The sequence below is a fragment of the Diadema setosum genome, chromosome 21, assembly GCF_964275005.1.
Source record: "Diadema setosum chromosome 21, eeDiaSeto1, whole genome shotgun sequence".
Taxonomy (NCBI): Eukaryota; Metazoa; Echinodermata; class Echinoidea; order Diadematoida; family Diadematidae; genus Diadema; species Diadema setosum.
Genome location: NC_092705.1, coordinates 24,687,290 through 24,711,538, shown reverse-complemented (window position 1 = coordinate 24,711,538; position 24,249 = coordinate 24,687,290). Strand labels below are relative to the sequence as shown.

The 24,249-nt window shown below is 39.0% G+C and overlaps 1 protein-coding gene across 1 annotated transcript in view; it reads right to left on the bottom strand.

Annotated features, from left to right (window-relative positions):
* LOC140244429 (unconventional myosin-XVI-like) overlaps positions 1–24,249 on the bottom strand; it is a 197,202-nt gene that overhangs the window by 128,851 nt on the left and 44,102 nt on the right. Inside the window, exon 7 of the mRNA XM_072324068.1 lies at positions 14,616–14,740. Within this exon, the coding sequence (XP_072180169.1) occupies positions 14,616–14,740 (125 nt within the window). The remainder of the gene's footprint in view (positions 1–14,615; positions 14,741–24,249) is intronic.

The following is a 24,249-nucleotide window of genomic DNA, read 5'->3' as shown; positions in this document are numbered from 1 at the left end:
TGCATGCACATGAAGCGGGTCTCCTTTGCAACCTTTCATCAAATAAGATATATTTTTTTGAATATTTCACTCAAAGTGTGCACCAGATCGTTGAATTTCAATTCAAAATATGCAAAATCTCTCGTGCTTGGGAGGGGGATACCCCCTCCCAAACCCTCCCCCTCTTTGCCGCTTTCCCTATCTAAGTACACTTTTTAGATTTAAAAAAAAATTCTGAATAATTTTGAGTGCACAAGACTTTTCACTAATATTCCGAAAACTGAAGGTTCCCTCATGTATAAGGGGAATTTCCCCTTTTAATCGACCCTTTCCTCCCTCAGCCCCCCCCCCCATCATTTTTTTTTTGATTACCCAAATGTTGATTCCATCAAATATGCTTATTATGCGTATACGAGATATCTCAATTTCAGCCTTAAAAAGTTACAAGCTCCATCGGAAGGGAAGAGTGGAGATAACACTCGCCAACGCCTTCTTCCTGTTCCCCCCCCCCCCCCCCCCGCCATGCAAAGAAGTAGACTGTGGCTATACCAAGATCGCTTTATTTCAATTCTAAAAACGCAAAAGCTCCGCGAGCGGGAGGGGGAATCCCCTTCCCCTAAGTTCTACCTCACTAGACTTTATACATACGCACAGATGGTGCACATTCGGAATAAGAGCTAAATTCCGTGATTTTAACACTTCGATGAAAAAGTGTTGCACCAAAAATTTGCACCAGATCGCTGAATTTCAGGTCTGAAAACGCAAAATCACCTTCGTGTGGGAGGGGATAGGCCCCTATCTACACCCTCATGTGCATGCTTTTTCTGTTTGATTGCTGAACAGACAGCGTTCATGATATTCAGTGTAAGAATTAATACAAGAAGACTAGTGTGTTTGAATTATACTGTTTTATAGGCAAATTGTTCAATAATAATCTACAATAAAATATACGGCAACCTTAAACAAGTGGGACTGTTTCAACTCGTTAAAACACGCAAAAACATGCATCAAATTGCACCATTTGCAACATCAAAATGCAAAAAGTTCTCACCGTAGGAGGGGGGACACCCCCTCCCACACCCTCCCCTACCCCCTCGCTCGCTCCGCTCGCTCGGGTTCAGTCGAGTTCGTGATATACAGTGAAAAGAATTAATACAAGAAGTGTATCTAAATTATACCATTTTATAGGCAAATTGTTCAATAATAATCTACACTAAAATATACTGCTACCTTAAACAATTGGGACTGTTTCACGTCGATAAAACGCGCAAAAACATGCATCAAATTGCACCATTTGCAAAATCAAAATGCAAAAAGTTCTTACCGTGGGAGGGGGGACACCCCCCTCCCACACCCTCCCCTCCCCCCTCGTTGGCTCCGCTCGCTCGGGTTCAGTCGCGTTCATGATATTCAGTGAAAAGAATTAATACAAGAAGTGTATTGGAATTATACCATTTTATAGGCAAATTGTTCAATAATAATCTACACTAAAATATACTGCAATCTTAAACAAGTGGGACTATTTCACGTCGTTAAAACACGCAAATACATGCATCAAATTGCACCATTTGCAAAATCAAAATGTAAAAAGTTCTCACCGTGGGAGGGGGGTTCCCCTCTCACCCTCCCCTACCCCCTCGCTCGCTCCGCTCACTCCGCTCGCTCCGCTCGCTCGGGTTCAGTCGCGTTCATGATATTCAGTGAAAAGAATTAATACAAGAAGTGTATTTGAATTATACCATTTTATAGGCAAATTGTTCAATAATAATCTACACTAAAATATACTGCTACCTTAAACAAGAGGGACTGTTTCACGTCAATAAAACGCGCAAAAACATGCATCAAATTGCACCATTTGCAACATCAAAATGCAAAAAGTTCTTATCGTGGGAGGGGGGACACCCCCCTCCCACACCCTCCCCTCCCCCTCGCTCGCTCCGCTCGCTCGGGTTCAGTCGCGTTCATGATATAAAATATACTGCAATCTTAAACAAGTGGGACTGTTTCACGTCGTTAAAACATGCATCAAATTGCACCATTTGCAAAATCAAAATGTAAAAAGTTCTCACCGTGGGAGGGGGGAAACCCCCCTCCCACACCCTCCCCTACCCCCTCGCTCGCTCCGCTCGCTCGGGTTCAGTCGCGTTCATGATATTCAGTGAAAAGAATTAATACAAGAAGTGTATTGGAATTATACCATTTTATAGGCAAATTGTTCAATGATAATCTACTCTAAAATATACTGCAATCTTAAACAAGTGGGACTGTTTCACGTCGTTAAAACACGCAAATACATGCATCAAATTGCACCATTTGCAAAATCAAAATGTTAAAAGTTCTCACCGTGGGAGGGATGAAACCCCCCTCCCACACCCTCCCCTACCCCCTCGCTCCCTCCGCTCGCTCGGGTTCAGTCGCGTTCATGATAATCAGTGAAAAGAATATTTGAATTATACCATTTTATAGGCAAATTGTTCAATAATAATCTACACTAAAATATACTGCTATCTTAAACAAGTGGGACTGTTTCACGTCGATAAAACGCGCAAAAACATGCATCAAATTGCACCATTTGCAACATCAAAATGCAAAAAGTTCTTATCGTGGGAGGGGGGACACCCCCCTCCCACACCCTCCCCTCCCCCCTCGCTCGCTCCGCTCGCTCGGGTTCAGTCGCGTTCATGATATTCAGTGAAAAGAATTAATACAAGAAGTGTATCTAAATTATACCCTTTTATAGGCAAATTGTTCAATAATAATCTACATCAAAATAAACTGCTACCATAAACAAGTGGGACTGTTTCACGTCGATAAAACGCGCAAAAACATGCATCAAATTGCACCATTTACAACATCCAAATGCAAAAAAGTTCTTACCGTGGGAGGGGGGACACCCCCCTCCCACACCCTCCCCCCTCGCTCGCTCCGCTCGCTCGGGCTCGGTCGCTTCGCTCCCTCGCAGACTAACCGCCCCCCCTAAGATGAAATCCTGGCTACGCCGTTGGTCACAAATGTGTTGAATGTTCACTTTCCTTGAACTAGCTTTAATTGGATGGATGACTATACTGCCTAAGAGTGCAGGTACAATTGTATTTGGGGATTTGAGAATCTTTACTTGACTTTTGACACTTTTATAAGTCTATAGATGCATTTAGTAACTTTCAAGGTATGGAGAAAAAGTGTAATTCATGTATCAAATACTACAATTTTTGCATTCTTACTTGGCATTTGACCCTAGACCTTAGACCCTATGACCCTAAAATTCCCGAGAGAATCACCGTCAGGTAGAACATGCATTAATATGTACTAAGTTTCATGATGATATCTTGAGTCACTTTCGAGATATGGAAAAAAAGAAGAAGTGAAATTTAGTACTTTCACTTGACCTTTGGGCAAGAAACTTCCTAGAAAATCTCTATTGGGCAATATATCAAGTTTCAAGAAAAATCTTGGAAATATTGCAGAAATATGAGGGAACAAATGAAATTTTGAGTTGACCTTGATCATTGACCCCTGACCCATGATCCCTACATTCCCTAGATGATCACTGCTAGTAAATTCTATGAAGATACCGTGAACCATTTCCAAGATATGGAGAAAAAAGGGTGAAATTTCAACATTTTATTGACCTCTCACCTTTGAACTTTGACCTCATAATTCCAAACTCTCTGGAGAATCTTTATTTGGTATCACATGTTTGCATCAAGTTTAAAGAAAAAACCTTCAGGCATTGCATAGATAAGGGGAAAATAGTGAAATTTTTGAGCCATTTGACCATGACCTTTTGACCTTTGACCTTGAGCATGAACACCCAAAAGTTAATAGGCACAACTTCGTTCACTCAGGCATATACATACCAAGTCTTATTAGGATGCCTCAAAGGTTTTTTTCTTTTTTGTTACGCTGTCCACAAAATTCATGACAGACAGAAGGAAGGACGGACGGACGGACGGACGGACGGACGGAAGGACAGACAACCTGAAAACATAATGCCTCCAGCGACACTTCGTGGCGGAGGCTTAAAATTGTAGGCTGAGGGTCAGAATTTCATTTCAAAGGCATATTTGGAGCTTAGTTCATAACTGAAAAAAAAAATAGCATTCAAAGACAGACTAACACTAAATTCATGTCCACTCCAAGGTACAATCACTCTCATCCCTCTGATACATTATTACAGTCCTGGGCTGAAAGTCATACCAAAAGTCAAATTGTAATTTCAACATACAAATAGTTTATCATGTAGAATCGCAATAACACATTTTGGACAAGAACTTGCTGGTACAAAAAGATTAGGTCTAAGGCATGACTTCTAAGATGAATGACTTCAAAATTGGTACAGTTTAGTGTGCACAAAGTATTTCACCAATTTCAATTATATGTTTTATTTGGACTTTTTTAACTGACATTTCAGACAGACTTCTATTCTTTTTCATCATACATAATATGATCTAGAGGCTGCAGCTGAAATTAGACTTTCTTCACTTCTGTCCAAAATTGCATCACTTTAATTTCCCCAGCAAACAATCTCTGAACCTACATTTGTAATATATAATGTATTAGACATTTACAACAGTCTGTATGAACTCTGCATCACATGTACAGCTATGTTTTGCAAAACATGAGGATGGAAATATTTAATCTGACAACTCGGGGGACTTTCTGGGTGTTATTCCCCCCCCCCCCCCAAAAAAAAAAAAAAAAACACAAAACAAAACAAAAACAAACAAAGCAAAACAAAACTAGAAAAGCACTCGAGAGAGCGCAGACCTCCGCCAAGCATGCAGCTCATTTCCACCACTGATCTTGTTCTTCCATAGAGATATCAGTGATTTCCACCCATTGTGTGCTGAATGTTGCCCGATTTCCCAATATAGAAGCCTTTGTTACGTCATAAACCCTCAGCTGCATGGCGAGCCTAGCCCTAGCAGAAACTAGAGCATGCACTTTAGTGCGCGCATGCAAACCTCAAATACGTGCAGCCTGAACTCCCAAGTTCATTGACCCTACCTGCCAAAATATAAAAAATCCTTCATAAATTCCCCCAAAATTCTCGGATCACTACCAAAAGTTAATCGTTCGTTACTTGTGTCATTCTAAACCTTTCCTGCAAGTTTAATCCAAACCGTTAACTACTTTTTGAGTTATGTTGCACATGGACAAACTAACAAACAAACAAACCATAACGAAAACATAACCTCCTCCCTTGGCGTAGGTAACAAAACAAGACCAAAACCAAAACCAAAAAAAAAAAAAACTCACCTCGTGGTAGGGCCTATTGATGTTTACAGGCCAGCACAGCTCCAAACACACCAACAGCTTGCTTCTTCAGATGGAACCATGAAGGTGGCAGGCGTCAATCCTCTTTTTCACCTCCTTCCACTTTTTTTTTTCCACCTGGTGATTGGCCAAACCGATATTGTCCTCTTGCACACAATTTGATAATATGGTCCCGACAGCTGTACGGCTTCCCAGTCTTGGTCATTTTGCATGCTGAACTGTAGTAGTCTGTAGACAACAAAAGAGAAAACGGTAGAAGGTTTGACCTTTTTAATAGCATACTTATACTGTCCTGAGTTACTCAGGAGCGGATCCAGGAATTCCGTAAAGGGGGGGGGGGGGGAGGTGTAAAAGTACCGCTTTGAAATACAGCACAACTCTTTCTACATTTCAGTGCTTACTGAAGTGCTCCTTTTTTTAACAGTTACCCATGATTGAGTAGACAACATACTTTCTATCCTGTCTTCTATCTTTATGTATACTGCATGTGAGTGTATGTGTTGTCTGTGTGAGTGTATGTGATGGTGTCTTGTTTATCTCTACTCGACTTCACACAGAATTATTTGTAATGTTGCCAAATATTTTCATGTGTAGGCATCCTACTGTACAAGCACAAGATGCTTTCAAGGCTGCCTGGCTCTCATCGTAAACGCCACTATTATTATGCTGTATGTTTTTTTGTTTTATTTTGCTGAATAAATAGCCTAAATTGGCCTCAATCAATTAAATGAATTCAATAGTAATAGTTATAACAATTTATTGCTATCATTATCATCACCGTTATCATCATTGTTATTACTATTCATGGCATGAGAGAGAGGGACTAGACGAGAAACAATTAAAGGACAACATAGGAGATACCAAACCAAAAAATTAAGACTAGAGAAGAAGAAACATACAATGTATAAGGTATGCTGAAATGGAAGTTTACCTTACACAGAACAGAGCATTGATGTTAAACTGTATGTGAAAAGAACTGTGTTGACAAACATACTTGCAGACATACTTGTCATACAGAGAGAACTACATGTTGTGGAGGCTAGATTGTAAGACTTTGGGTGACAGATGACTATCAGCCAGCTTACCTTACCATCCTCAACCTGACCCAAGTGAAATTTGAAGTGACAACAATTTGATTTTGTCACTGTAAGGGATCACCACTTGGCTAATTGTATAACTTCCTTTACCTCATCATCCTTCCTATTTCTGTGAACATTTCCCTTGTTTCATCTCAACCATAATTCTCTCCACCAATGTTCTTCTCTTTGCTGCATTTCTGTTATTAGTGATAACATTTCCCTTTAACAACTGTTCTTAATCTGTTCGGTATAGTTTCTAAAGCTAGGGTCCCAGACCCAGCTCTCCTCCTCTGTCGTCATTATAATGAGACAAAGGACAGAATGTAAAATTCATCAATCAACCACACTTAATCTACACTATTAGACTCCGGTGACATATAAATTGTCTATTAGTAACCCTACTTGTCATATACCGGTCATAGAGAACTGGTCGAGGCTAGACTGTGTGACTTTGTGCGCAATGCTAAATGGCAATCAGCCAGCTCGTCACCCTTGTCCTGATCCCTAAGTCAAATTAGTAGTGACAACAATTCGTTGTTGTTACTGCCACATGACCAAAATTGGTAGACCCATCATCTGCTTTACTTCACCTACTCCAAAGTTCCCTTTAACATTACAGTGACAGCATGCCATAAAAGCCATGGCCATAGACACGCTGCATTTACATTACAACGCAGCAAACACTGCACTGGCACTGGTCTGACGGTCCCAGAACATAAGTAGGCCCTAAAAACCACTGTTGCACAAGCAAATTTTCAGGGATTGTTAAATTTCTGGTCTGACATGACAGGCAAAGGCCAAATCGTGATGTCGGTCCCCTCTCGTTCTCATGTGCAATTGATGTGTGTTCATAATTATATACAATTGTATGTGCAAAGTCTACAAGAAAGAAGTCCCCGGCTTTGACGAAATGACTGACGGTGAATGGAGTGGGGACCTATTTTGCGATAATGCCCACGTAAAACAACAAATACAACATTGTCAAGGCCAACTGAAAAACAAAAAACAAAAGTAGGCCACTACGCTACAGAACCACTTATGGGAACAGAATAGGGAAAATGCATGCCCATCCCATGGCATGGCATGGGTTTATATAGGCTCTAGTCACTGTAAAGTGTGCAGTGCCCCATCTACTAGCTGTGTTACGTATAGGCCCTAGTTACTATGGTATTTTTAAGTTAAACAAGCAGCAGAAACATACATGAAAATTAGATTTAGCAGGGGAATTTAATGAAATTATCTTTCAATATGCTAAGTTACGTAAAAATTGAAGCAACGAGTGGATCTAACGTTAGAACCTCTATACCGATACCGTCCGTACTGACATTGTGACTGACTAAATTTATTTAGGCCTAAACTTTACTTTTGAATTTTGGTTAGGTAGAGTAACATTTTGTCATCAACTTCGAAATGTAGTGAGGACAAAACTAATTCAGTTTCAGTAAATATAACCATAGTAGATTAACTCGATGAAAGACGGAGTGGTTTAGATTCTACAATATCCGATTTGGGAAATAAATTAAGAAATGCAGAGACAACCTGGCCACTGCACTGCACTGTATGTACGCAAAGCACGACAATAAGCGTTGACGCGTGCTTGCGAAAGTAACTCCAACATCAACATTTCCTCACATATGCTCTATCATCACCCGGGTATTTCCCCACACACGTTCAATTAGTATTGTGATATTCTTACTCACCTTTACCTGAGAAGGAAGTAACTTTTCTCGAACTGGCATTCGCAAGAAACATCAGACAGAGGTTCGACCGATCCACCTGCCTCACCGTGCACCACCACCGCCGGGAACCGCCGCCGCGCCGCCGGGCCGGGCGGGCGGCGCTCGGCGGCCAGGATTGTCGAGAGTTCGCTCCAGGTTTCGAGTCTCGCGCGTGTTGGTTGCGCGAGAGCGACGATACGAAGACTGTAATTTACATATGCAAATACAGTACTGTGATGCAGCCATTCACAGGCGACGGACGTATCCGCATGCGCAGATAAGGTTTTGACACAGGGGCATCAGTTCGGAAACGTTAGGAAAGTGTTAGGAATGTTAGGAAAGTGTTAGGAAAGTGTTAGGAAAGCGTTAGCAATGTTAGGAAAGTGTTAGGAAAGTGGGTGCCGTCCAATCCCCTCCCCAGGGCGTGAAGTAAGAAAATTCAGCCAGGGACGTTAGTCCAGGGCAAGAGGAGGGGGGGGGGGGGGGGAGGGGGAGTTGGCCAATGGGGCTTGGGGTTACCGTGGAATCATTTCCTGCATCTAATGGCCTATTAAGCTGTCTGGCACTTAATTTGTCTTAATTCAAGTTCAGTGCTGGGACGTTTCTCTGTTTAACCAGAGTTTAGGCATAGCACAGCACACACATTAGGCTTTCCCTGTCTTTTCTAAAAACATCACCACAGACTGGTTCTTAAAATGACAGACATGTATACATATTTGAGATATATTTTCTTATTTTTCTTGTCAAAGCATATCTCTAGGTTAAAACCATGGTCTTAAAAGACTTCACCTCTCACAGCTGTCTTAAAAAAAAAAACACACACACACTTGAAACATAATCAATTTAGGGGTGAAATTATCAAAATTTAGTGTTACAGTATTAAAAGTCTCCAAAACTTGGGTTTCAATGATCTACCGAACACAAACACTAGCCAGAACCAGAAATTACACATGTAGCACATAAAAAAAGCACACAAATATTTTTTCTTGCTATAGGCACCACCATGTGATGTCTAGATTCCATGGAATTAAAAACACAAGAAATTCATCTTACCTGGCTGAGCACAAAAATCACTATATTCGCTTTTACAGCACTGAGAATTGAAAGTGCTCCTTAACCCATCGAGGATGATTTGATTTTGCTACAACATGCATTTCCCACAGACGCTTGCCCGAGTATACTCGAGACTCGTCCTCAAAGGGTTAACCCCTTGAGTTGAAATACAGAAACCACATTTCTGCAATTGGGTATTGTACAATTCTTTGGTAATTTTTTGGTACTGATTGTACAATGAAAATCTTTCATTTGAGTTCTTTGTTCTTCAAATATGACTGTTTTAGTATCTAAATTTACCACTGAATCTTAAATTGGGAACATATATTAGAAAATTAAAGCTCTTGTTTTGCGCTAAAATTTGTTTATTTTCAGACAAATCAGATGACTCTAATGATTCCAAGAACCCAATCTAACAAACACAAAATGATGAGTTTTGCATCAGCATTCTTCCAGCACTTGATGAGACCGGACTCCCTCCTACCATTTGATGGAAGTGAAAATAAAGTTGAATCTAGAATCTTGAATCTTGAATCTACCACCCACCCCCACTCCCTTACATTTCATCTTTAGATGAGCAAATAGGATCCAAGAGCCATCAATGCTTTATGAATTGAGATTAAAGAATCTCCTAATTTCATACATTACCTCTATTGAAACTCAACAATTTCATGCATCAAGCATCTTTGCATCAGATTACGAATAGGTCAATATTCATGTCAATTTTACATTCTCATCACGGTAGATTGAATGTTGTAGTATGTCTTTTAGGAAGTCTCTTATTTAATGCTAAAATTAAACATCTATTCAAGCCCTCTTCCCAATTAAACAATGTACGTGAACATGGGGGATTACCATCAAGTTGGAAGGATTAGATTTTGGGCCCCACCCCAGTCTAAGAAAAGTTTTGTGAAATGACACAGAGCTCGACTATATCGTTCCGAGCAAGCTTAATTTGATAACGATCTTTTGACAACATTGCGTGTAAAACAGGAAAAGCAAGGAGGAAATATTGTATCAAGTATAATAAAACCACAAACTTAATATTAGCATCACATCAGACCTGGGCCTCTTCCATACTGCCCCCTCCCCTGCCCCCCTCCCCTGCTCCTTAAGGGGATGAAGTTTGGGTGTGATCTTAACTTCCTCTCCGATGCGTTGCCACCTCTTCCACCAGGATTATACCTCCTGTACGAGAAGAGAAACCTTAAAAATACCCCAAACCCTAAGGTCAGCCTTGGTGTGTTAATCACGCCCAGGGCTTTGGAGGTCACGCAAGTTCATGGAATGAGTCAGGTATTTCCTTCATCAATGTTGCCAGTTAGTCCTCTTAACCCTCTGCATCTTGTTTTTACTTTTCTTTTCTTGACAGGACACCATGGATGTGACCCAGAATCCCTTACCACATATTGAAAGTGGCACTCCAGATCAATGCATTCCATTCGCCAACTACATAACTACGCTCTAACAAATGCGGGGTCGGATGTTGTGTGACCCAAACGGGTTGTTTAGTTCATTTTAAGTCTTCAACTGACTCACAATTAACCAGAATAAAACGGGGTCAATGCAACCCAACAAAAACTTTCTGGGAGTTTGGAAATCAATAACATGGTCACAATGCAAACAAAATGTGCATCAATTCAATAACACAACATTTATAGGTGTGAAATAAAATTTTGATTGATTCAAAGGATGTCATTTTATGTCGTCTGCTACTTTGCCTTGGTAGAAATTCATGATAAATAATCTCAGTTACTAAGAAAATCGAATGTGATGTGCAAATTTTGCATTTTGTGTTTAAGTTGTCAGAGATGATAACACTGGATGGTTGGAATAAATGATTAAGTTTGACAGGGTTAAGATAACAAAATGACTACACAAATCATTTTGACGTTGCCCCTACAAATGTGGTTATAATTCTACCAGGTTGGGGTCAAAATGTGAACCGCTACAACAAAAGGATCCAAAAGTCGGGGAGGACAATTTTCTGAAAATGGCATGACATAATTCCCTTACTCTTCTACTCTTATTTCATATATAACACAACTCAAAAAGTACGCAGTTGCGAAGATATCGATGATTTTGTTAGCGCATGTCAAGTGGTTGAGGAAATCAGAGTTTCGATAAAAACGCCTTCAAAGTTTTCCTTCCAACGCTATCATGATCAAGTGGAGGCGAGACAGTTTTCACCGCATGACAATAGGTGTGCTCCTAGCGACCTCCGTGATGTTCATTCAAGCTTAGCGCCAGCGATCTACGCACGACCAAGCAGTAATCAGGATGCCATGCACTGACCAATGAGATCACTCCTTCGTTGCTAGGGGCGGAGTCTAGCCACGGCACTACATCCAAATCTTTGGACACATTTCTGTTACGTTGAAAGTCGGAAAATCAAGGCCCAGAAAAACGCTAATTTCTTGCCTTTCCTTTGACCATTTAGCTTCGAAATTTTGGCAGATGATAGACAAAAACATTAGACTACAAAATTATGCCAAAAACAGAAATCCGATTGTTTTGACCAGTTTTTGATGATGTGACTTCAAACTCGTTTTTCTCGGCTCAGCCGTCAGCGACTTTAAGATCCTTTTGTTGTAGCGGGTCACAAACATAGAAAAAATACTCAGCAAAAAAAGAAAATAAACACTTTTTCAAGCTTATCTTTCTCATAGATTATCTGGCTAAAAATGATGTTTTATGTACCATGTTAAAGGTAATTTAATTAGCTATCAACCTAGTAGGTCAATGAAAATGTTAAATTTACGCATGAGCGAACACATTCATTTTTCTCTTCCAAGGCACGAAAGTAAAAATTGCAAAATGGACAAGTTGTTATTCAAGCATATTTGCTCTTCCATCTATATAATAATGAGAACAAAAGACAAATTCAGCACAATAGAAATGCAAATTAATTTTCGAAAAAATCAACGTATGATCTCAATAATGTCTCTGTAACCCTCCAAAGATAAAGAAAGGCAAAAATATTATGGAGGGAAATGAAGAATCTCCTGTCAAATCCACAGTCAAAAGACATTTAGAGAAAAATTATGGTAACAAAGAAAGTTTGAAACGTTATTCCAAATTAAGAAAATTTGAAATAATATTTGGTTCTTGAATTTGTCTTGTGCATTCTTAAATTTCTCAATTAAAAGGTAAAATGAAGAAATTCTGTCAATTTTATCACCTTTACAGCTTACTCCCTATGTCATTAAAAGTTTGAATTGATGGAAAATGCTTATGTTCCACCTTCAGTTTCCCCACTATGTTTTTATTTTGAATATAAAAGGGAAACAAGGGAACGGAAACTTATTTCTGCTGTTTCATTCATGTCTCACATTGCGTTAAATTAGTCTTTTGTTATCATTTGCTATCTTGGAGGGCATTTGCAAATGAATTTCAATATGTCCAAATCTGCAATTTTTACTTATCTGCCTTGGAGGACAAAAACGAATGTGTTCACTCATGCGTAAAATTTCCCTTTGTATAAACCTACCAGGTTGATAGCCAACTAAATAATCTTTGCTATGGTATATGACACATTGATTTTTATCAAAATCTTTTATGAAAAATATCAACTGGAAAAAGTGTTTACTTTCTATTTTTGCTGAGTGTAGATCTCTTCTACAACCCTGCTTACAGGCAACTTTACAGAAGAATTAAGACAAAAATATGTAAAGAGTTTATGGACAGGACTGGCCACGCAACAGCTGATGGTCAGATATTGGACGAGAATAATAAGCAGCAGACATTATAGCTGCTAATAGGTGACAGTAATAAGAAACTTAATTTGAACTCTTAGCTCAGGTAAGGTAAACATAATATGTACATCTGATCTAACTAGTGCAACATGTCAGTTTGCTGTACATTGTGTCAGAAGTTCCCTTTTGGTAGGAAACTGGATCTAATGTTCCGGCAAATTCCCTCCCATCCCGCGATTTACACCCTCCCCAGGGTTTGAAGTATTTTTGCCCCAATGTACATGTGTCAACAGGAGATCTGGAATGGCCTTGCTTTCACTCCCACCGTAGGCTGAAAATAGAGTGTTGGATCATAAATTTGTGACAGCGTTATTTGCTTTCATGTGGTTGCAGAGCTTCGATCATGTGAAGATCGGGTAAAGTTCTGCATTGCTTTTTTATTTATAGATTCATTAATGATTTCTTGCTTCTACAGTTGAGCTGCCATATGACTAGCCTCAGCAGATTGTTGTTGTTGCTGTTGTATTTGTTGTTGTTGTGGTATTTGTTATTGTTGTTGTTGTTATTGTAGTATATATCGTTGTTGTTGTGGTAATTTTGTTGTTGTTGTAGTATTTTGTTGTTGTTGTTGTTGTTGTTGTTGTTGTCTTTGTCGTCGTTGTTGTTTGCATACCAGGGTGCCACAAACACACTTGCTCAGGACAACCCATACTCGCAGTCGGGCAAGTGAAATGCAAACATGGAGACCTGCCCGACTAAAAGTGTGGGCCTTTGCCAAATCCCCACTGGAGCAAGAGGGGGAAACATGTTTTGTAAATGCCTGCCAAGACTTTACTATATTTACCTGTGTTTCATATTCCAAAAAGCACAATATTAGATACTCTAACAGATATAGCAGGCACGGCAACCTGCTCAGACATATGATATCATTAGACAAGCACCAAGTGTAAACATGGTTTTCAAATCAGCAAACAACTGATTCAAGGTTTCTAAAATTGACCTGGGCCCCATTTATCAAAACATATGATCGATTATAAATTTCCTTACCACACAGGCTGCCATAGACTTATGATAGAAATCAACTTCATTGTACATAATCAATTATAAACTCTTCATAAAACAGGGCCCTGTGCTAAAAACGTACTAAAACAATTACAGGAAACCTCTGACAAAGATGAGGATATCTAACAAGTGCGTACCTGAATGAACAACAACAACAACAAATCAATTCAGGTTTATTATTCAAAAAATTAAACAAGGTTCATTTTCCCAAAGGTTCATCAATCCAAAAATTGAATAAATCTTCACTAATAAAAAACAAACAAACAAACAAAAAGGTGTGTACTACCAAGCCTTCAGAATTACGAAACTTATTCTGAATAGCAAACCTTTTTTTTTTTTCATTTTTGGATTAATGAACCTTTAGAATGATGCATTTTATTTCATTTTTGGAATTATGAAATTTTGGAATAACAACCCTTCAGAATAACAAACTGTAACCTATCATCAAAAGGGTTATGATGTAAACAACCACATCAATGAAAATATGCCACAAACAGAATGATTAGCAATAAACAAATACCACAACCTGCATGCATGAATGACTGTACAGTGTAGACATAAACAAGTGACTGAATTACAAAAGACCAAAGCAAACACATAGTCAGTCACACAAAAAAAGCAGAATGACCTGATATAATACAGAGCAAACTTTTTTCATTTCCACTAAGGTCCAAGAAAACCTCTGATAATCATGTAAGTCACATAAACCCACAAATATTGAGCCAAGGAATGTATGACACATTGTAACTTACTAGAGTTGTTCCACGGTCATTTGCTGTGTTGACGTTTCCACCTGACGCGATGAAATCTTTGATGTCCGCCAACATCCGCTTGGCCTCCTTCTTCTTGATGTTTTTCACCGCTACATCGTCAAGTCCTTTGTGGAAAAAAAATACAAGCAGGGATTAAAATATTAGATACTAATACATTGCTTCTTTCCATTCCATGGTCCTGCACAAATCATCACACTAATAGAGAAATTGACAGAAACAATACAAATGATGCACAGGACAGAGTGAATCAGTGAGAATTGCATGCACGAGTTTGGATTTGAAAATGGCTTTAGACTGTTTCCAAAGTAAAAATGAGAGCGTCCCATTCTCAGCGCTCCGCAAAACAGGTCTGTGCATCATTCATTTTATAAAATGGGCCCATAAATTAAATTTTATGCCACGAACATATCTTGTTTTATGGTAATTGCTTTTGGTACTTGCCATATCCTTGCATACACTGAGCTTGTAACAGAAAGTGTACAAATTATGCTTTACGAGATATTTCACACATAGAGAAAGGGAAAAAAGAGTAGAAAGAGAAAGGAAAGAGAGAGATAGAGATGAATGCGAAAAGGAAGAGAGAGGGAGCAAGAGACATAGATATAGAATCAAGACAAGAGGATGGTTGTACAAGTGATACTGTATGCGCAATATATTTCTTTCTTTTTTTTCAAGAATTCTGTATAACCCCCAAATTTTAATTCATGCAAAGATATAAATTCTGATTGTGATCCCGTCATGAATGTGATGTGTATGTGTATGCTTATCAATCCACTCCTACACTCTATGACAGCGAATTTAACACGTTCAAAAAAGTGCCGAGAAGTGTCCATTCGTGAAAAATCAGACTCGTATGGCATATACTGTACAAATGACATCACTGCCTTTCAGCAAACCTGATGCTTTCTACCTGCTAGTCAGTCTGTTTCTAAACTTTCCCTTAATCCATAAACCATGAAATTTAGCCCTATCTGACACTTTTCTGTTCTCTCTTTTCTTCCTTGGTCAAAAATTCTGACGGATTTCATTTCAGTTGAAAGACATCCCCAGCTGACAGGCAGATATCCTGTGGACGTGATGCATCAGAAACCTTGACCAAGAAATCCTTAAACTCCGTGGGACCACAGCCTTGTAATTTCACTGCTATTCCACACAATGGTATCATCTTCAGTTGTGTCAGGGTTAAACGACTATGACAAACTATTGCTGACAGCACCCTTAATGATAGATAAACAGCAAACTGGATTTCATCTCAGCTGGATTAGTTTGTGTCAGAGATGAGAGGTCTCTTAACCCGTTGAGGACGAGCTGAATTTGCTACAATGTGCATTTTCCATAGACACTTGGCCGTCGAGTATACTCAGGACTTGTCCTCAATGGGTTAACTAAAGTTGGTCTTGAGTCACACCAGATTGGCAAAATGGCCAGGAAAAAAAAAATAGAGGTTGCATCTTCATTTACTCTGCCACTTGCATCATCATTTTACTCTGCAACTGCTAGCGCTACTTCCAAATCATACCTGTGTGTTCACACCAATGAATCATTCTCATACTGATAAACAGGTCACAAATAGCAAGCTATTTTATACTTTGGAGAGAAGGAAATTTCTCTCAAAAGGTATACCCAAATAGCCTGACTATTATCTGATCACATCTGTTTGTTATCTGATCCAAGGGGGAAAATATGTACACACAAAAATAGTGGCCTTTTGAGATAGGTGACTCTTGTTTATCAAAGCCAGCATAAACATACTCTTTTGGGGAGTGAAACAACAAAAACATCTACCATTTTTCAAAGCTCTCTGAAAAACACTCACAGTTAATTTCTTTTTTCATTTTTGGTACATTGAGAAGGTACAAAATTCATATGTTTGTTCAATATTTTTGAAAAAAAAAAGTGCAGGAGAATGCAATTTATCTACCAGGAGCACACAACAAACATATCTTAATTATTACTTAGTTGTTTCTATGGCTTCCTAAATATGGATGATGTTGTTGAAAGGGAATTACAGACAAACTACCCAGAGATGCAAATACCAATACTATAGTGTGTTCGCTTCATTGTGGTAAAAAGTACTTAACATCTATTTCTCCTTCATTCTAGCTGAACAAAAGAGGTAGCCAGTACAAGTATGTGGTAGCAGCATTGACTGGCAATATCTGTGGGCGTTTGTGTGACATGTATTTTTAATGAACTCTGATGAAATTATTAAGCTTGTCATACACATGTAAGGTTAAACCCAAAGGCCCGAATTCACGAAGGTGGTACAAATGAAACCATGGTTTAAACCATGGACAAAAACCATGGAGCGCCAAGTGTCGCACGGAATATTTCGTTACGAAATTGGTCATTTCGTCGACAAAATGACCGTTTCGTTAACGAAATCATCATTACGTGGACGAAATGTTCATTTAGTTACAAAATGTTGTCATTTCTTTACAAATAATCATTTCATCGACGAAATGACTGATTTCGTAACGAAATATTCCATGCGACACTTGGCGCTCCATGGTTTTTGTCCATGGTTTAAACCATGGTTTCATTTGTACCACCTTTGTGAATTCGGGCCATTGAGATCAGTGACCAGCTGATATTCACTGCTGCTCAAAAGAGGAAAAGTGACGGTATTAACTGGGGAGAATTTTTCAAAGAAGACTATAAACTGTATTAGCATACCATACGGCTCTAAATGAATAGGTAAATTTTGTCACATACAAGAACTAATATCTTCACTTTGCTACATTGTGAAAGCATCTTTTTTCTGATGCTATTTTTAACAAACTTTTACTTACCACGAAGTGTTTTCATTAAAACCAAGAAGACAGGCATGCTATAATCACTACGCCTCTTCAAGGTGGGTTTATAGTTGTTATCCATCTTGTGTTCCTAGTCCAAAAAGCAAGGCTAAAAAGTCCAGTAGATTGGCTGATCTCAACAAACCCAAAACCAGGGACAGTATTCCAAGTAAGGTTCACAACATGTCGGCGCAAAGATATGACAGAGCCATATTTTTCTCCTTTTGCGTTGCTCTCCAGCAATAAGCAAGTTTGTGTACCGGGCAAATATTATTCCTCATTGATTCCTAGTCATCAGGTCCAAAGCAACATCTCACTGACAAATCACGGCAGAAAACTTCAATTATTATTCATTTATTTGTCAACTGAGTACACAGACCCAAGACAATATCCTATATTCTGAAGAACAATACAAGCATCAATTTGTACATCCCAGTTTTCATCATGAAAATCTATCAAATGTAAATAAAGAGTCTGGAATATTTGGGATGTATGATGTATTTCGCAACAAGCAAAAGTGTTGAATGACAAAAACGTGGACAAGCCCAAATGAGAGTTTCCAGAATTATAACAAACTATTTGTTGCTAGTTTGTTTGCTTTTTTCCTATTCTTTTCGAGTTAATGACTGAATGACTTGACAAATCAAAATTTGTTTTCCCCCAGGATGTTGTCAGTCTCTCATGGAAACCAAACCAAGAAAGATTCTTCAAGCCGGAAAAGCGAGGTACAAAAATTGCTGCTTTATATCCAAGTGCCGTCAATAAGGTATGCGGTACTTCTGATTCAAGGATGTAATGGAATAGCACTCCTCTCTTTATCTATGAGTCCAGACAAGGTGTTATACTTGGCACCACTTTCTGCTCACTCTATCAGGCAGATATTTAATAGCAAGGTAATATGTGTCCCCGAGAAGGGTTATACGGTGCTCTCGACTCTAAGTCACCACTTGCTAATATAATATATATCTCTCCGGAGTCCTAATACTATCTACCCCCCTTTCGCCATCGTTGTCATGATACCCAAAGTCACACACAAACAGCTGATTGTGACTTCATACAAACAATCTATAAAAACTAGGTGAATCTCCTCGCTACTTCCTGTCGCGGGTGCTCAACGGTAAATTAAGATTTCTTCCTCCCGGACAAGTCTCCTCCCCGCCCCTCCCCCCACCTTTCTGATCTCTCGCACGTGTGGTATGACATCATAACAGGAAAGACAAGGAGAGGGATAAATCGTTTTATGAGTCTGGGGAAAGAAAGCGGGATTACTGGATACAGGGTGGGGTGAGTACCGGTACGGCACTGCATGATGGCAACTTTAAGCTCCTCAATACTAGAATGCATCAGTTCGGTGCTATCCAGCACAGATTCCACTAAAGAGGAGGTTGCAATGGTTAAAGGGAAAACCTTTACTCCTTGAGGTTTAAAACACACCTTAACTCATTGCAGACAAGCTGACTTTGCTATTTTATAACACACATTTTCTGCCCGCATACACTCGGGACTAGTCTTCTATGGGTTAAAGAGCATTCACCAATCTTGTGCAGTATCACACATGGATTTACATGGAGATTTTTTTTTTTTTTGGGGGGGGGAGGAGGGGCACAATGGGGGGGGGGGAGGAGAGCAGGGAGAAGTAGATGTGATTAAAGTTCATCAATCACCAGTGTAGCCTTAGCATCACTTTGCCAAGGAAGTTCGTGTAACTTAACTACAAACTACAAATTATTCACTACAAACTGGAAGCAAAAATATTCCACTGCATCCATTTCTTTCCTTACCTGTATGTCAAATGAAACACCATTCACCATCTGCATGAAATTGTCGATGGAAACACTTAGTTGTTTGGCATACTATAACTCTCAGATGAAACAAATATCTGAGACTACATTTGTAGCTTGTAAAAACAGAGAATCAAGCAACAAAAAAACCCCTGTTGTGAAAGTGAATTCAGCTGTCAAAGGAAACAAATGTTTCTGATTGAAGTCTTGCTTGCTTGTTTTCGTATCATCACCCACCGTCAGGGAGATGACGTCGTTCTGAATGGAATGGCGTCTATTTATTTCCACCTCCCACTTCCTCTTGCGGTCGCTGGGAAAACTCTACTAATATCATATCATCACAGGGGAGCCAATCAACCCCCATCCTCCCTCCCCCTTCCCCCCTCCCCTCTTCCCTCAATACCTTGTGAGAGACCATGGGCATATCCGAGCCTTTGTCTCGGACAGAAAAGGGAAATAATTAATAGCCGCCTCACCTCAAGTGGCGGGAGATGGCGTGTCCCATGCTAAACTTGAACGGCAGGCAACAGTTGTTTTGCATTTATCTGGTGGTTTAGACGACATGGTAAAGATGTCCACCGGTCTCCCTTTGTTCTTTCTTACCCCCTCTTCCGACCCTACCCTCTTTATCCCCCCCCCCCCACCCATTTTATGAGTATAGAGCCTGCAGAGAAACTGCAATGATACAAATAGAATGGGCAAAGAATTACTGAACAATGAAAAATGGGATGGAAACATAAAGCATGATATTTTGGATATCTTGGAAATTAATTTAATTTGATTTATTATCATCATTATTAGGTGATCCGAGAATCCTCTCGGATCACCTTCTGTATCTGTACGGATTCTTTGTTGGTTCTTCTTCTTCTTCTTCTTCTTCTTCTTTATTTCTGGACAAAATTTGTGTAGAGGTTAGCTCAGAAAGTCCTCTTCCTATCAATTTCAAAATTATACCATATATGTATCATGTCCCAAAGACGACAGATCTAATGTATAATAGTGATCAGTCGACCGTGACGTCACTGTGACGTCATTATATGAAAACACATTCTCAATCATATCTCACTAATGGAATAGAGTTTTTCAATGAAATTTACGTCACATATATTTCAAGTTATGCGCATTCTACTCATATTCTCAAAATTCATATTTTCTCTTAAAACGTGCGCGTACGCGCGCGTTGAAATATTTGTATGCTCAAATCGAGCTCAAATTTTTTTTGCACACGTTTCAGACCATTTGCAGCATTTTTTGAAAAATTGAAAAAATTGGACGGACGCGTACGCGCGCGCACATATACGCACGTACAGCTCATAAGCAACAGAAATTTCCCGATTTTTTACATTTATCGGATGTCTGAAAAGTCAAGGAACATTTCTAGCAAGTTTCAAGTCAATCCGACTCAATATGACGTCATACGGGACTGTCAAAGTTGAAATTCCGCGCGCGCGTCAATGGCGATATACAGTACAACAATGCCCAAAAACCGCCAATTTTAAATCCGATTTTACTCGTCAGGATGGACGGTGACCCCCCATTTTCTTTACATATTCTGAAAGCTGATGAGTTGTACATGTCAGTTTATGGGTTGGCGATACTGAAAAAGTGATTAAAAGATATCAAATTTCTTAATAAAGTAAAAAAAGTAAATTTTCAAAATGACGTCATCAATTTTCAAGTTTACTTGGGCGTATCTCACTTATCCTCTGCCAATTTTCACTCAGATTTCAGTATGTTGTAGCTTATTAAATGTTCTTTCATTAATGTAATAACAACATTTTGATTGGATGGCGGCATCACCTCGTAAAAATGGATTAAAAGTAATCTTGTCAAATTTGACCAGTTTACGTGTTATCTCTATGGGAGAGCAGTTTTTCTGGCAGTGAAAATTGACATGACTATCTTTTTCGAGCATTAGCTCACTTATGCTTCGGTGAATTTTTCCCAGATTTTAGTATGTTGTAGCTGAGACTTTGGGCTATCGTAAGTGTGCCCTCCATTTTTTCATACGAGGCCGGCATCACGTCGAAAAACTTGGTTGAAAATGGCACGTGGCTTCGATGCAGCGTCATTTTGCTTAATACACAGGGCCTATGGAGCATGAAATAGGTCATTGCATAGCGCATCCGACTCGTAATCCTAAGGTCCCTGGTTCGAGCCTCACCCTTGCCAATATTTTTTTATTTTTTTTTCCAAACTCTTTTTTCTTCTTTTTCTTTATTTAGTCTTAATCTCCCTTCCTAACTTTATCTTTTTCTGATTTTTTAATGCTTCTCCTTCAAATTTCTATAAAATAACATAATTTTTTCTTTATTTTTCTTTCTTTCTACTACATTCTGTGCAATAGATGAAGAACAACAATGGTTATCAATCCCATATTTTGCACATGTTTAGTTCATGTCACGTACATTATTTCATAAAATAACAACTTCTTGATCGGACACCATCTTGGGTATGTAAATTAGGGTCAAAGGTCATAAATGTTTCATCCTGTATCTTGGTGAATACATGTCCTATCTTTACCATATTTTGCACACGTAAAGACCATGTTACAAGGATCATTTCACAAAATAACCACTTTTTGCTCAGATGCCATCTTGGCTGTGCAAAGTGGGGTCAAAGGTCATATGTACTTCTTCCTGTATCTTCGTTATGACGTGTTATCTCTATGGGAGGGAATTTTTCTAGATGTGAAAATTGACATGATTGTCTTTATCGACGACTAGCTCACTTACCCTTCGGTGAATTTCTTCCAGATTTTAGTATGTTGTAGCCAATTTAATACTCTTTAAGTTTTGTTCATCAAAATTTTAATCGGATGATGTCTTCACCTCGTGAAAATGGATATAATGTAACCTTGTCAAATTTAACCAGTTTACGTGTTATCTCTATGGGAGGGAATTTTTCTGGAAATGAAAATTGACATGACGGTCTTTATCGAGCACTAGCTCACTTACTCCTCGGTGAATTTCTCCCAGATTTTAATATGTTGTAGCTGAGACTTTGGGCTATCGTCGGTATTCGCTCCATCTTTTCATACGACGCCGAGATTACGTCAAAAAACTTGGTTGAAATCAAACTTATCTTCGATGTATTGAGATATTTCTTTCTTTCTGCAACTTTCTTTGCAATAACTCTAGAAAAACAGCCCCTATCACCCCCATATTTTGCACATGTTTAGTTTATGTCACGTACATTATTTCATAAAATAACAACTACTTGATCAGACACCATCTTGGGTATGTAAATTAGGGTCAAAGGTCATAAATGTTTCAACCTGTATCTTGGTGAATACATGTCCTATCTTTCCAATATTTTGCACACGCAAAGACCATGTTACAAGAATCATTTCACAAAATAACCACTTTTTGCTCAGATGCCATCTTGGCTGTGCAAAGTTGGGTCAATGGTCAGATGTACTTCATTCTGTATCTTCGTTATAGTTTATACCAGGGAGGTACCTCCCTGGTTTATACCGAATTTGGTACCAAAGATGGTAGACCTGACTCTCTTTTGTAAATGAGAATCCAAATATCACACGGCCAATGTCTCTAAACACAGATGAAACCTATATTGTCATGCCTATTGCGATCAGGACTCGAATCATTGATTAAAAAAAAAAAAATCGGATCACCTAATTTGTCAGTCTTGACAAATTCCGAGTCTAGTTCTTTTTTTGTCTTTACACTTAGATAAGTAATAATTATAGTAATACATGTAGTAGTAATAATAATGATAACATATCTGGGCATGCATAATTCCCTATCATATCCAAACAATGTAATTTCATAATTTCAAGCAGACATTAAACATGTACAAACCTGTATAAACAGTGCATTACCATCTAGACAAACACTGAAGTACACAAGCATACAAGTATAATGACAATTTTTTCATGACATATGTTCACTTGAACAAACAGATAATAAGAACATGCAAAATACAAAAGAATCCATACTACAGGGCTGCACACTAACCCATTTTTTTTTCTACTGGTCTGACCTGTATGTTGGACCAGCAGGTACCCAGTTTGTCCATTTTTACTCTTCCATTCCTGAAAAGGTTACAGGTCTGACAGTGATTTTCATTGGTCTGGACCATTGGACCAGTGCCAGTGTGCAGTATTGCCTATTGACCGATTCTGTGACGCGCTATGTGTATTTTTGGCATGGGCAGCGCCATTACTGCGGTGTCTCAGCCAACCCCCCTCCTCTCTCCCCACCCCTCTCACGCGCGCGGAATGAAAAACTGATGCATGGTTGTTTTAGCCAATGGGCGTCTCGTACTGAGTGCGCGAATGCTTGCTTAATGCGCGAACCTTTGTTACAAGTGCGCGATAAACATGTTGCCCGTGGGGTTGGGGAGAGGAGGGGGGGTCGGCTAAGACACCTCAAAATGAGCTAATGGCTGCGCCCAGTGCCACAAATTGTCTGCTGCCCTCAACGAACCCGAATCGGTCTATACAAAATGCAAATTTTCCACTATGAAACTTCATTTCAATGTCATACCTCTGTCTATGTGAGGTCAAAGAGAGACAAGTGCTGCATTTTTTTTTCTAATGAATTTCTGACACATACTGGCACTTTAAAGATTTGACCTTGTTTTTGAAATACTACTTTGTTTGCAGTACATTTTATGGCATTTTTATTTTCACAAATTAAGGGAGTCTACACTGACATTCGCAAAATCAAAAGCTTGCAAAAATATTTCATCTTTTATGAAACACAAATGCTCTGATATTGTAATCTGAGATAGAAAATCACAAATGCTTCTCATGAAAAGGGGAAATGTTTATATTTCAGTTAATTTTTTAAGTCTTGATTTGCAAAATATTACATTCACTCAGCATAGGGCATTTATGTAAATATCTTAAAACACAGAAACCTCCTCAAAATCTTGAAGTAGAAGCTTGCAAGTAATGACTGTCTGCATCAAATGTTTACATAGGCATGTTATATTCCTCTAATATTTCACTAACATGGCGTCACTAAAAATCAGACAGAAGAATATAAACTCAATTGTGACTTTTTGTCAATC